The 16,244-nt window shown below is 37.0% G+C and overlaps 1 protein-coding gene across 2 annotated transcripts in view; it reads right to left on the bottom strand.

The window, feature by feature from the left end:
- SNCA (synuclein alpha) overlaps window positions 1-15,742 on the bottom strand; it is a 978,223-nt gene extending 962,481 nt beyond the window's left edge. The window contains exons 1-2 of one of the 2 annotated variants that reach the window (XM_044061392.1): window positions 15,114-15,742; window positions 13,976-14,121 (exon numbers count right to left, since the gene is read on the bottom strand). In XM_044061392.1, the coding sequence (XP_043917327.1) occupies window positions 13,976-14,096 (121 nt within the window). In that variant the 5' untranslated portion in view covers window positions 14,097-14,121; window positions 15,114-15,742. The remainder of the gene's footprint in view (window positions 1-13,975; window positions 14,122-15,113) is intronic. The other variant, XM_044061391.1, reaches the window with a different exon arrangement.
- Window positions 15,743-16,244: the final 502 nt, after the last annotated feature.

The following is a 16,244-nucleotide window of genomic DNA, read 5'->3' as shown; positions in this document are numbered from 1 at the left end:
AAACACTGCTGTATAAATGTATGTTGGAATATCAAGAAGATAATGGAGCACATCTTATAAAACAGCATGGATTTATTTTTGGAAAGTAGTCTTTGAAAAATATAATAAAGCTCTTTTATTGACTTAATTTTTTAGCTACTTGTTGACCAGGTAAGACAACTGAACACAACTGTCCATTTTTAGGGTGGCACAGTTTTGTTAAGTGACTTGCTCAGAGTCACACAGTAGACAAAGTATTTTAGAAGTAATCAAACCCTGTACCCTGGGCACAGGAAGCAGCTCATTGCTTTAGTCATCTGTGGTAAATACACAGCCAGATTATGGTCAAATGGGACCCTAGGTAGGATAATGAACTGCCTCCTCCCCTCCCCCCAGCCAAACCAATATCCAGGTATTTGGCTGTCTCTCCTCAGTTACCATAAAACACTGTATAAATTGCCAGTGTGTATACTATTTCTGTTTTTTTTTTACTTCTCCTATAATCATAGAGATTTGGATTCAATTTAAATATGTTATTTCAAATTTCACCACAAAAAGATGACAGCTGTTTGTTAAACAAAACAGTCTCACACTGAAACAGACTTGGCATGAGCAACAATAAATAACTCTTTCCTTAAAACTCACATTTATTGAAAATGCATCTGGCAATCAATTAAACTACAAGACATATGCAAGGAGCTATAGTCAGACAGCATATAGTGAAGCACTAATTAACATCTATGTGAAGGGTGCAGAAATTCAAAACACAAATGTGCACTGCATTAGCTAACAACTTTGGACAGCTCACTTAATGCAAGTGTCCCTTTTCCAAGACAGTCTGTTGAAGTGACTTGGTTAGAGTCACTCAACAGACAAATTAATACTGATCCAATTAAACTCTATGTTACAGAAACAGCTCATAGCCTTGCTCATCTGCATTAAGTACTAGTCAGAGTGTTGTAGCCCAACAAAGTACATTCCACACCCATGTGTCTGCAAAACAGCAAGTTTAATTAAAATTTATTTGCAATTAAAATATTAAAATTAAATTCACAGACTTTATGCTGTCCATTTTATTCACAGCCAGATAATAAACATGCTGTTAACAGTCAACAAAACACAGAAACCAAGGAGAATGCTCAAAGAACATGACTAATATGATGATGTTCCTGTTTACTACACTCAGTTTATCCCTTTACACTGTAATTACTATAGGTTGCAGGAACCAAGTATTTATACACACACACACACACACACACACACACACACACACACACACACACACACACACACACACACATACACACACACACACACACACACGCACAAAATCTTTCAAAACCTAGTGCCAGATCCAGCTCTGGCTAACTGCCAGTCAATCTAGAATAAAGTATTAGTCAGGAGTCATGACCATGGCTTCACTGAACTTCATGAAAACATTTGATTGTGCATTGCACAAAATGTTAATGAAGATCACAGTAGTTCAATGGTTAAGGTATTTCATTACTGGTCTGGAGATCAGTCCTGACTTCAGCTTCCTTTCTGACTGCGGTAAACCTATTTCCACATATATTCATGAAGTTTCTTTAAGTTCTCTGATTTCCTTTTACCTCCTAAAAGATACTGAGTGATTGGCTACTTACACTGTCAATGTATCTTGCTTTTATACTTGCCCTTATGTCCAAGGTAATGATTGAAAGAGATTTGAAAGGCTAAATACATAAACTAGATAGTAGGAGACAAGAAGTAATAATTCTTTCACACCTAGACTAAGTAGAACTTCACATATTCTGATACTTGCAGAGTTCCTGTCTGGACAGCTTTTGCCTGAGCTGAAATTTTGTTTTTCAATGTACCTGTAAAAAACTGTATACATTTCTCCAAAACTATAAAAGTTACAAAAACAGTAAAAAAAAAGCTAATCAGTACGCACTCCTATTATTATAATTGTGCAACTAAGTATTAATAGCTCTGTAGCCGCAGTAGATAGACCTCAAATATCAGTGAGGCTTTTGCTCATGCATATGTGCTCTTGACTTTTCTACAAAGCAGCTTTGTAGGTGTCATTCTGTTTCTGAGATATTTGTACAGCTATGAATGATGTGCATATTTCTAACGGTTAATTAGAAAATAAATGTATGTATCTGCAAAGGAATGATAACTAGACACAAAATCTCGCTGAAAATGTTTTTATCAACATTTTGTCTTCTTTTACTTGGCATCATGAAGTACCATAAAACACCTTCTTGTTCAAGTTATTAATATAGTTATTAACTTATGACACACATGCATAATATTTCTGGAAAATAACCTAGATTTTCTTTGATAAAGAGTATCCTACTTGTCTGAGGAGCTATTCCTAACCTGTATGTTGAATGGGCATGAGAAATGCTGTTGTACAAAGTGCCCACATGGAAAATTTCAGAGATATTTACCAAAATATGATATTTATGCAAATATGCAGACTGCATTACTAAATAAGTGTGAATTTATTCAGACTGACTGCAAGCAAACAACAGGTATTACTATGTTTGCAGCATAGTGTAATCTTTCATTTCATACCACAAAGTACCATATAAGCACTTCTTGTTGGAGTTATTAATATAACTATTAACACATGACATACAATCAGAATATTTCTAGAAAATAACCTAGATTTTTTCTCTATTTCAGTTCAGTCTGTACTTTAAAAGCGTGTAAATTCTGCATTGCTTCACTTTATGTAACAAAACTGATGTATATGCAAAAGACAAATCAATAGACTGAAAGAAGCATGGCACTAGTTTTCCATTTAATTTCCTGCTTTGCCTGGACCATGACAATCATGTGTATGTATGCAGATATTTTCTTGGCTAAGAGTTCTGTTTCTGCCCTTAGCATTTTATTATTAAGATGATCTCCATAACAAAGAAAGAATTTGAAGGCAAAATGATGATTGCTGTCAGACACAATGAAAACTACTGTTTGGCTTCAATTTTTCTTTCATTGTATTTATTCAAGATAGGGATATATGGCCATGAACAGCATAAAATAGGAAGATGAGCAAATTATAGGATCTAAGTTCACACTTATTGCTCAGAAACAAGAAAAGGCACAGTTTAATCTTGTCCATTTGGGTCTGATCATTCAACGCTAGGCATCAAGCAAGATTGATAAATTGCTTATTTAGACACTCGTGTAAGAAGTTATGTGTGCCACAGTAGGAGAATAGGAAGTAGGGTCTATTTAATTTTGAAAGAACACAGAAAAAAACTGTAAGTATATGTGCTGCACAATAAGGGAAGCATTCATTACTTCAATGTAGTTTCTGGGCAAGGAACTCATTATTTATGAGAAATTCCTGCTGGTTTATCCAGGAGCTGCACAGACATCAGAAGGCTTGTGAAGGCTTGTGGACTGCAAGCCTTCAAATGAGCATTCAGACATCGCTGCAGCTCAAGATGATGCACACAGAAACTTGAAGGGATAACAGCATTTAAGCTGAGGAAGGTATTCTCTACAGATAGAAAACATACCAAAATACTGCTGTTTATTATTATTTTATGGGATGGACTACAAAATGATATATTGGAGCTGCATCTGCTGTGAGTATCTACCAATAGCATATGTTGAGATCAGTGATGGGGAAACAACCAGATACTTCTACAAATAGCTGAAATTTTTTTTTTTTTAATTTTTTTAATGATTAGTGCTGTTGTTATTTTTTTATCATTTTTTAATATGCAGTAAAACATGCACAGCCATGGAGTTTGTTGGTCATAATTGTGTATCTTGAACTGCCTGCTGGTGAAAATATTTACTTTTAAAATTTGGTGAGCACTCATGAGCTTCAGTTATGTGAGGGAGAGTTGCTTTAATTAAAGTTGCTCTGTAGGCATGGACTGGACAAGTACAGAAATAGCAATGTAGGCAAGAAAGAGATAAGTAGGTTATTATTAGACAATAAAAGAACAATTCAGGCTGGAAGAAAGACATATCTTCTTACAGACAGAAAATAATGAAACAAGGCTGATATAGAAAAACAGACAGCAGATGAAACTGGGATCTGAGAAAATTGGATGAACGGCTTGAAATATGCTAACTTAAAGTCAATAAAATGTAATGTATATAAGAAATAATCATGGAAAAAGTACGCAGCCTGAGAGGAAATAAAATCAGTAACAAATGTAAACAAGTATCCTGGACTTCTGACATAAGAGCATGGAATGTACCAAAACAGTAAAGAAGGCCTGTGGGATAATTAAATGGACACAAAGAGAGATCAGGAGTATAAAACATGATATTGTCACCCCGTTTTATTAAAGTGAGAAAGTACCCAACCAAAGGAGCATCTACAGTTCTCTACCACCGTTTTATTTTGATTTACTTGGACTGAGACACTAATGTAGGTAGGAAGGGGCATTAAAAATTCACTGCATTCTTGTATCAGTCCAGCATTCCCTTGCTGTTCGAAATAGATTAGATTGGTATGGACTGTACCAGTAGAAAACATAGCATCTAATTTGTGTCTTCTTTCTACAAAATATAATACCAAAACAACTTGGATCTGCAGAGAAGATAAAGATGCCACTATAAGAATATCTTACTTCAAGTTTTTATATACAACTAATTATATTGCTGTAAATCTTTAGCACATTTTCTTACAAATATTAGGATGGCTAGTTTACAAGAAACCTCTCCTAGCTTATTCTGTTTGTAACTGAATGTGCTATGTAAGTATTTGCAGATTTATTTTAACAGCTGCGGTGGTGGTGCTGCGGTAGCATTGCCTCACTCTAAGACGTTGTCCTGTTCGATTCTCAGCTAGAGCGTCTTCTGTGTGGAGACATGCGTGAATGGGAGTACCTTCATTGAAGGTTGTGCATCAGAGCTGGCAACTTGGCACGTAAAAATCTACTGCCAATCATTAACGGACCAGAGTTCCGCTGTGGCGACCCCTAACCGGGAAAAGCTGAAAGACACATCAACAACAACAACTGACTATGTAATTTATCGTTGGTCATAGTACTGCAAATGGTAAACTAATGGCAACATCACTAGAATTTTCTTAAACTAGACCAGACAATTTTATTTCATCGGCTGACTTTAACTTACAGCCAGTTGTGGCTGATATAGGTTCATAGGTGTTTACTAGGCTAACTACCACAAGGGCTTTTTTTAAGTCTAGCTATGTTTCCTGAATCTCTGACAAGTTCTGACACCTTTGGTAAGTGTAAGCATGGGCCTGGGGATGAACCATTTACATGTTACCTGTTTGCATCAGAGACATAGGTACCAAACCAGGGATGAATTTCCAGTTCCCATCCAATTGTTTAAGTTGCACTTGAATTTGGTTAGGGAGGAACTCTGCTTCACATGAATGGGGAGCCTGTTCCATAGACGGGGTAGTCTCTGGGATACATACTTGTCTCTCCAGCAGGTCCTATTTATATCACAGGCAGGGTGTAAGCCTTTAGAATGGGTAATTCTGGTACTGTTTGTTTTGTGTATAGGCAGGAGGTCCATCAGAGTGGGGTCTGACAATGCCCTGTATGCCAGGCATTATATATATATGTATAGTAAGCCACGGGGGTGAGCGGTAGCATTGTTGCCTCACAGCAAGAGGTTCTCCTGTTCAAATCTCAGCTGGAGTGCCTTCTGTGTGGAGTCTGCATGTCCTCCCTGTGGTCGAGTGGCATTCGAAAGACATGTGTAAATGGGCGTGCCTTTATTGAAGGTTGGGCGTCGAGCTGGCAACTCGGCACCATAAAAATCTACTGCCAATCATTAGCGGACCGGAGTTCCGCTGTGGCGACCCCTAACCAGGAAAAGCCAAAAAGACAAACATATATATATATATATATATATATATATATATAGAGAGAGAGAGAGAGAGAGATACTCCTAGCGGTTTTCTTCTTAGGTGCATTTTATGATAGAAGCTGTGTATTATTTCATAGGGAATACATTCATGCCATTAAGGCTGCATAATATAAAATTTATGGGTAAAATTGAAAGGTGGTCTTACATCCCTAATATGGTCCTGTTTAAAGATTCAACTAAGCTGTGACATCCACAAAATTAAGTTACATTATTCAGTATCAGGAAGGAACCTGCCATGAGAGTCTAGCTGTCATCTATATTAACTTATAATTTATATTAATTAATTAATAGCTGAAATTCTTATTTACTTGGGGTAGCGCAGTAGCATAGGAGACAGTGTTGTCACACAAGAGGTTTCCCAATTCGCTCTTCAGCTGAGACGCCTTCTGTCTGCATATCCTTCTTGCATTCGTATGGGCTTTTTCCATGTACTCCAGTTATCTCTCACATTCCAGACATGCAGTAAGTGGATTGGACACTGTAAATTAGCTGGCTGTAGGTGTGAGTGTGTATGTGAATGAGTGGTGTGGGGAAGAACTACCACAGCAGGGATAGCCACCCGGTGGTGTAAACCTTGGGTCTAGGCAATTGTCACTGTTGAAGTGACACCTTGACCCCATGTGCAAAAATGAGGAAAAAAGGGGGTTGTGGATAGATTGATCCATATTTACTTATACATTTACTTGTATAAAAAAGACAGCATCCCTCTATCTCTAAATTAACATCCTTAATTATTTGAAATATAACTGTAGTATACAAATCGTATATCTTTAATTGTGTATTTTACTTCAAAAAAACTGTATGAGCTATTAAATTTAAATGAAGCAGTAATTCAAAATCTACCTACAATTTCACCATCACTAGTCCTCCAACTAGTCTTCAGCTGGCATCTGGCCTGTTAGTCCTCTACAGTACAAAAACAAGATTATTTTCTATCAGTATAGAAAAAATATTCTACATGTATACCTACTACACTCTAATTCACTCTCACAATGAATTCAGCCCGAAAACAAGTTTTGGTCCTGCAGTTTCCAACAATAAATCAGCTTGGGTAATATCTAGGAGTAACTACAGACAGAGATGGGAAACTGATTTTACTGATTTGAGCCGAAACGTTTGATTTACACTTTATGATCAGGGGAAGCATATTTTAAAATGATTAGGGAAGCAAACTACTAAATGAAATAAAAACAAACAGGCAAAAGATTATGGCTCAGTAGTGGATTCTGGAAAGAAGTGGCAAAGATTTAGACCCTCAGATGTTACCAAAAGTTGAACTAATACATGCCACATATAATTAAAGCAATATCAGACCATTTTATCATCTATGGGTCTGAATGAGAGCCTGCCAAAGCACATTATCAGACTCTACCATCAGTTACAAAAGAGACAGTGTGCAAATGGGGAAAGCAAAGCTGCAGCACACACAAAAGAAATGTGGTAGTCATTGTCCTGCTACATATAGCAGTCAGTCACTCAATAACTGTGAGGAGCATCCATCCTAGAGTCACTACTCAGATTAATACAGATGGAGACTGGGAAAGAAGTTTTATTGAGTAAAGCTGAAACTTTTTTGAACTGCACTTCATTACCAGGGGCAGCATCATAAATACACAACCAACCCCAAAATATGCCAGTCCATCTAAAACAAGACAATATGCACTGCACATATGTTTAAAGAACAATGCAAATAAAATAAAAAATAAAGTTGAAACATCAACTAACTACCTCTAAGACTCAAAGAAATGCTCACAGCTCATGTTGAATGCCCAATTCAGCTGATTAATTATCAAAATAGTGAGAAAATATGATTCAAAGACAAGTATGGCCCCAATGAAAAAGACTTCATTATCTACTCATTAGCATGTCTCTGAATCAAGCACTAGCACAGTCAGGTTTGACCATGATAGTGTTCTCAAGAGTGATCAATGCATTTTATTAAAAATGGCACTCCCTACACTCACACATGCTTACATATTCAAATAACCATGCACATGCTTGCTTGCATGCGTGCGTGCACACACACACACACACACACACACACACACACACACACACACACACACACACACACACACACATACATGCACCCATGCACCACACACACACACACACACACACACACACACACACACACACACACACACACACACACACATATATATACACACACAAACATACATGCACCCATACACCTCACACACACACACATACACACACACACACACACACACACACACACATACATATATATATATATATATATATATATATATATATATACATACATATATATATATATATATATATGTATATATATATATATATATATATATATATATATATATATATATATATATATATATATATATATATATATATATATATATATATATATATATATATATATATATATATATATATATATATATATATATATATATATATATATAAAACACACATTCATGCATATTCAATCATCAATAAACAAGCTCCTCAGAATTGTAGGGCTTGGTGGGATAAAGAGAGTAGCCACTCTGGACACAAAGTGTTAAAGGACACAATTGACTTTTTTTTATTAACTTGCTCCTCACATAACCATTAGGGTGAGCAGAAAAGTGTGAGGGCTATAGGACATGGCACTCTTCCTTAGAGAGAAGGGAGTAACACCAGATCACATAAAGGACTTTTCCTTTTGCTCACACTAGCATTGAGAGGTGCCACATCTGGTAGCTGCATGAGGTGCCAAATGAGCCAGCTACAGCTCTGACCCCCACACAACATCTCATTTACTGAAACATGTAGTCACACTTTAACATGCTCAGTCCTCACACACGCGCGCACACACACACACACACACACACACACACACACACACACACACACACACACATGCAATCTGAATTTCATGCCTACTCCCCCTCGATTGTCCACTCAGGTAGGCATACACTTTCAAACAACCCACTCACACAGACAAATGCATTCATGTAGCATCAGTCATGTGCCTACACCCCCACATACTTCCATGCACACATACGCACATTAACCCCCCTCACATCACCACTGAACTAACCTGCACTGTGATCACTCTCATAAGAGAGAATGGGTGATCACCATTTTTTAAAGTGGTTGTTTTTTACTTGAACAAACAATTCTTTCAATTGCTTAGCTGAGACAATTGGGAGCTGCAAACATTTCTGAGGGAGCACACATGGCCAGTTAGCATTAGCCTCTCCCCTATACTGCAGTATTAGCACACAGCTTTCCTCTTGAGACCACTCTCCATGCTGAGACCCCAGCAAAGAGTAAATCTCAGCTGTAGAGTACTCTATAAAGCAGAAAGGCTTAGCATGATCCTGAAACCTTTCAGTTTTAGACTTCTGCATCTCACAAAGTGCTTCTGAATTGTAGGGCGTAGGGGGTATATCCCATTCACTTTGAGATAAAAAAATGGTAACTTCACAAATAATACACACAAAGGGCACATACATTGCCCTCCACAAAAATCAAAAAAGCAGCGCCCTAACTAATTCAGCTACCTCAAAATGAAGTTCATTCACATTGGAATGGAAAGAATTGAATAAAAAATTACATAAAATAGGCTAAAAACACAGAGGAAATGGATAGAAGGAATGCACAAAGGTCTGGCTTGTAAGATACGTAAAATATCCTGTACTAGGATTATGAAGTGACTTGCTGGTTTGATTCTCATCACAGACTGCATTCCCTAAACCAGCTATACTATAAATGTTACATAACAGACACTCACAACATGTTTTACACCCACTTGACACAAGCACACACACAAGCAAACACAAATACACACACATATATGCACACGCACAACAGATCCACATGATCCATATATGTGCTTGTATGTGATATATAAAATATAACAAATATACTGTGTACATTACACATGCATATACATAAAGAGCCATGTCATGTGCTCTGTGACAAAGCTGTTGCAGCTTTAATTCTGATAGTTTAGCTGTGCAGGTCTAGTAATACCGCAAACACCATAACTTCCGTCTGAGAAGAAATGTAGTACAACTGCATTGCTAATGAGCATGTATGACATTCAGTACCACTGAAGTGAGCTATTAGACATGGAGAGATAATGACAGTAGCCAGTAGCTGTGAACAATAAACAGACACAAAATTCCCTGACTATATATTACATCTGTCTTGTCATATATATGAACTGAACGATATGAATTATCGAACTGAAAACTGCCTGATAAGTATTCTTAAGTTACTTTGACTGTTAAGGTTATTTACTGTAAAATGAAGTATGTACTTTAACACTGTATAATTCATGCATACAATAGGCATATAGCACATATATTATCTGTAGCTATGTGTACATTTCTATAATTATAAACACATGCATGCACACACGCACACACATGTACACATGTATAATTACATAGACCCATATATATATATATATATATATATATATATATATATATATATAGATAGATAGATATAGATATATGGATTCGTATCACTTCACCTAAAGACCATTTCACTGACTCTCATTTCATTGAGACCAAATCACCTAAAGTTCATTTCACCTAAAACTCATTTCACTAAGTAGTACTCTAAGGCAAGTCAAAGGTACATGTCCTTTTCCCCACTGTAGTGCGATTCTGGTGTTAGTATATATAGTTGGGAGGTGTGGGAGCGTAGCCACCCACCTAGTTGCCTTTTACCAAATAATGTAAAACAAAACCAGACAACATAAAAGCTGCACCCCCCCACACCCCCCAACTATATATACTAACACCAGGATCCCACTACAGTGGGGAAAAGGGCATATACCTTTGACTTGCCTTAGAGTACTACTTGTCAGTGAAATGAGTTTTGGGTGAAATGAACTTTCAGTGATATGCTCTCAGTGAAATGAGTTTCAGTGAAATGGTCTTTAGGTGAAGTGATACGACTCCATATCTATATATATATATACATATATATATATATATATATATATATATATATATATATATATATATATATATATATATATATATATATATATATATATATAGATATATATATATATATATATATATAGATAAATATAGATTTATACAAATGTTTATACAAATATATATATATAATACACACACACACACACACACATATATATATATATATATATATATATATATATATATATATATAGGTCCACTTTTAAATGCCAAAATCTTGAATTTAAAAAAAAAACAAACCCAAAACATCGAGATTTCGGTATCTCGACATTTAAAAGTGGGGAAAAAAAGACAGACACCTAAAATAAAATGTTTGCAGGGGGGCAAGCCCACCTGCACCCCCCACACCCCCTACTTAAATATACCAACTCTGAGATCATGCTACAGTGAAGAGAACAATACTGTAGCACGATCTCAGTGTTGGTATATTTAAGTAGGGGGTGTGTGGGTGGTGCAGGGGTGCTTGTCACCCTGCAAACACTTTAATTTAGTTCATCTGTGGGTATTTTCACTTTTAAATGACGAGATACAGAAATCTCAGTGTTTTGGGTTCTTTTTTTAAAACTCGAGATTTCGCCATTTTGGCATTTAAAAGTGGACCCATATATATATATCTATATATATATAGAGAGAGAGAGAGAGAGAGGAATATAGACAGATATACACCTACCCATACAGAGAAGGAGGTAAAATAGATTCAGATAGTTGTTTCACAGATGTGATAAAAGCCCTGCATATCGATGTTTCAGAATATAATTTTCTCTCACATTGTTGAAAGATTGGTTATTGCACCTAATCTTTACAAGCAGCACAGTGCAGCTGCACGATTCTTTCCACCAGTTACTCCATGCCATTTTGAAAGAATATAGGATAAAAGATAAAAGACTCTGGAGGCAGATGGACTAAGGAGTACTGAAGAAACCATGCTAACATGCTGACAAGTCATGTCACCATCAACAACCATTGTTCTTAGCTTACTAAAACACTCTTTAAGAAGGCAAAAATATGCAAAAATAAATGTTTGCAGGAGTATTTTTTTTTTCTTTTTCGATGACTGCTTTGGAGCAAGACAACATTAGCAGTCCTGTTGGAGGCCTCCCAACTTGGGAACTTATTCATTCTGCTAACATCCCTCCTTGTGAATATGCACTTCTTTAAATCTAGGCTGTATCTTGTTCATCACTTTAAAGATCAAAAATCCTTGTAGCACCTTTGCCAATATTTTAGCTCAGCTTATTTTTGATTTATTTCTGACTGCCTACCCACGTTATATCCCTTCTTTTTCTTCTGTCCTCAATGGAGCACAGGCTTCATTTTTCTAACTTCAACATATAATGCCCATACCCTTCACCATCCTGATGGTGTGTATTTGTAATACTTCTAGTAGCTTTATTTATCCTTCTGAGGCCTCCTACGCTTCCACAAAATATTACAGACATAATTTAACTGGGACCACAACACAAGCTTCAGATCTATATCTCACTTGGTACAAACCAACCTCCTGTTTTTCATAACTGCTACCTTCTTGCTTTTCTGACCATGTGATTCAGTCCCATCATCTGTCCTTCTTCTAGGTCTCTCTCTTTTTGATAAAGTGACTTGAGCAACACTCAAGTGCTATTTTCTGTCCCTGGATTATTTTCCCCAGGTGTAACAACCTTCCTTTATTTGCAATTAATTTAAACTGCCTTCTATCATACCACTTTGACAACTTATTCAGATCTCTTTTTAGACTGGATCTCAAATTCCCCATCTTCACTGTCTTTGTATATTCTGGAAGGTGTTTATTTTGTTATGTGGTATCAAAGTTAAACACACTGAAGAGCAAAGAATGCACAACAAACTCTGGAGGACACTGGTGCATATTCACTGATCTCTAAATAGTGCCCATTTCACTATAACCATTCATGAAGGGTCTTGGACACATTCTTACACAGTTCACAATCTTCTTCTTACTACAATACCCTTCAGTCTGCTTGTAAGTGTGCTTTGTTGAAACCCAGTTAATTCATGTCTATTTGATGATGTTGATCCACATTTTTAGTATCCCTTCCTTTGAAATGGATTAAATTTGACTGCCAGAGAAGTTTAGCCATTAGTTAGTACAATTTAGTGTCCTAGAGTTAGTTGGCATCCAACAAGCTAAACAGCCATTCCCTCCTGACTGCAATATAAAGCAGCTGTCTAAAATGGAATTCAGGTGTTTCAAAAAGTATATTTTTGTGACATAAATAAATGAAAGCAAATAACTCATAAATAAAGAAAGAAAGAAATAACCACACGAATAAGAAAATATGTCTTCTCTACCACATTCATCTTCACTGCAGACTGAACTGAAGATAGCAGGAGATTTGCAGATTACCCTCTTTTCCTGTTATCATGATCCTAGAAAACTTTTGTGTCAGCTATGGGCATTCGAAAACACTTCGCTCTTGTCACTTTTGACATTTTGACACAACTTGTTCTGTGAATATTCATTTTTAAACATTACCGCGTCTTTCTGTAGACTACTGGGGAACCTGGATTAATTACAAATGGCACTTAATTCTTCCTGTAACTAAAGAAGACTAACTGTTTATGAGCTTTGGTCACTGGCAAAGCAAGTGATTCCAGCTGCTGCTCAGATATAGAATAATACTGTCAAAGCTATTTTAAATAGCTGTGCTGTACCTGTGGCTACCTTTCATTTGCTGTGGTAGGCACTCCTATCATTATGTTTTCTCCTGTTACATGATTCCTCTCCCTTACTCTGTATTCAAGAATGCAATGCGATGTCATGTATTTGTTATTAAGCTAATATCATATATATCACGATCTCACAAAGCTGGATCCTATCCAGAAGGCTAAAGAGCTTCCGAAGTTGAAGATTCAGTTTTGGATGGAACACCTGTCTGTCACAATGTCTTAGTAGTCGTTTGATGTGTTATATTTAAGTTAGTATGCTTTTTTACATAAATGCCACTTTTGCAAATACAGTCATGTTTTCTTTTACTTGATGCCCTGGCATTCTGAACATATGCATCAACAAATAAAGGTCTGTGTTTTGTATGTGACAATCACCTAGAAAGTATGTTATTTTGTCATATATTCAAGGCAGGAAAAAAACATTTTAACATAGTCATTCGCCTTCTACTTACCCATATATAGCATTCCCTCTTTTGTCTTGCCTGCTGCTTCTGCCACTCCCTGTTTAGTTTTTTCTGCTGCTGCCACAACCCCATCTTTAGCCTTTGACAAGCCTCTCATTAACATATCCATGTCAGCCAGATTATTATATTGTGCGCTGCAATGCAAGCAAAAATATTAGTGCATGCCTGAATCAACGCTATTTATCAGCAATTTTATGTTTTATCAAACTTTTCTTTTGACCACCACTGCCTATTTGGAGTAAAGCCAATAAATCCCTGTAAAATTTGGAACTTGAAATGTGACGAGACTTAACATCACGAAAGAGTAAAACAGAAATTATTAATAATAATAACGACAATGATGAAGATGATGATGATGATGATGATGCAAACTCGATCGTAGCATTCGGTAAATTCTCTATAACTCTTCACTGATGATTTCAGCCGCTAATTTACCCTTTTGGACACATTCTGGTACAATCTATCATAGTTTTGTTGCCTTGCCATTAGTTGTTAAAACAACACAACTTGTAGGTGTATCGACTTTTAAATGCCAGCGATGCCTTAGTTATTGCAAAGTGACAGCAGACGCTTCCAGATTAATAATGCCACCCCATTCTGTGTACAATGTGAGTTGCCTCTTTTTATCTAAGAAAGATTTTTAGTAAGGAATTCGATCGGTGTTGTGACTGGAGGGACCCTTTGTCCGCTACATCACCAGCGTAATACACTCTGGAAACAAGCTTAGTTTATTATAACACTGAATATTTCTCCGTCTTTCCCCAAACCTACGCCTCCCAATAAAGAGCGAGTGTGATATGATTCAATGAAAGGGCGATCATCGCCAGCTAGTTAAGTGAAATAAGTGCAGAGCAGGACACTTTCTTCTACAGATTTCACTTAATAAACCTGTATCTGTACCCCATTTAGGTGAGTAAAAATGTGAATGTACCCACTTCAGCCCATCAAAAGCCTCCCAAGTGCGGACTGTACAAAAGCATTATTCCACCAAACACAAATAACCACAAATTATATACCAGAATACACGACAATTAAATGATGCAGGTTGTGACACAATTATGTCTCAAATCTAGCGCATGGCACAAAAGTCAGGAAGACACACTCACTGACACAAAATGGTACACACATTTTCCTGGTCTACCTGTTTCAGTCTTGTTAAGATGCTTCAGAATCAAGCTGTTGAATTTGTGAAGAAAAACGCTAAATCCAAAGAATGTTATTTCGTCAATTCCTGTTGGAGCAGCTCAGGTGAAGCACAGAATTACTACTACTTTTGAATAGGGGGTCCACAAGCCCTCAGAGGGAGATAGGGAATGATGGGAGGGGTCCGAGCTGGAGTGAGGCAGAAGAAGGATGGAGACTGAAGCAGCTACTGAGAGGAATGCCTCCTGGGCTGGATTACTCTGAGCAGCCCAGAACCTCCTCCTCCTTCTGTAACACTGATAGGTCACTGAAGCTACATGTCTGAGTTTTCCCCAGACAGATGTGGTGATGTAGCTACCAAATGTTGGTCCCTCTAAAACCACCTGGCATCCCTGCAAGCCCCCAGGTCCTTAGGACACTGAGCACCCGTCGTTTGGCACAGGTGTGGGACCCACTGATTAGGTGGTTACTACAGAGGTGGCCATAAATATGTAATATAGCCTGTTGGATTTAATTCGAAGCAGTCATTAAACGACTGATGTAGCCTTAACGTGTTTCCCAAATAAGATTACACTTCAGGGAATCTGGGCAATCGATAGAGTTGTTTCGAATTGTGATGATAAACACGTATTCAAAACCAGCCTCTGCGTTTCCTAACTGTACCTCTCAGCTCGTTCATTAAAAAAGAAAAAAAAAACAATTTTACTGTGCGTCGTGAGTCCTTCCTTTGTGACAGCTTGGATATGTTCTACAGAAAGGAGGTGCTTGCTTGCATTTTGAATTAATCTCGTTCTTACAGCATTAAGTTTTCAGACTGTTCCTTTTATAGTGTACAGTTACGCCTGTCATTTCCCACCGAGTACATTGTCATTCTGCCTTCATAATGTCATCGCAACAACCTTAGGACACTTGTTGTCACCCAGGTGTTTTGGTTGTAGTTGCATCTCACGGACTGTTCGAGTCACGTTTTTAGAGTGATAGATGCACTGTTTTCCTGAGCCTTTCGGGACCCAAATGTTTTTTACAGTTTAACTGCACTTTTCTAGATGTAAAAGGAATGTAACCTGTAGGCATACAAAGGCATCAAACATAAATCTGCAAATATTTAATATCT

The sequence above is a fragment of the Protopterus annectens genome, chromosome 2.part0, assembly GCF_019279795.1.
Source record: "Protopterus annectens isolate FY-2018-M chromosome 2.part0, PAN1.0, whole genome shotgun sequence".
Lineage (NCBI taxonomy): Eukaryota > Metazoa > Chordata > Ceratodontiformes > Protopteridae > Protopterus > Protopterus annectens.
The sequence above is the reverse complement of the archived record's forward strand: the minus strand, read 5'-3'. Positions and strand labels throughout refer to the sequence as shown.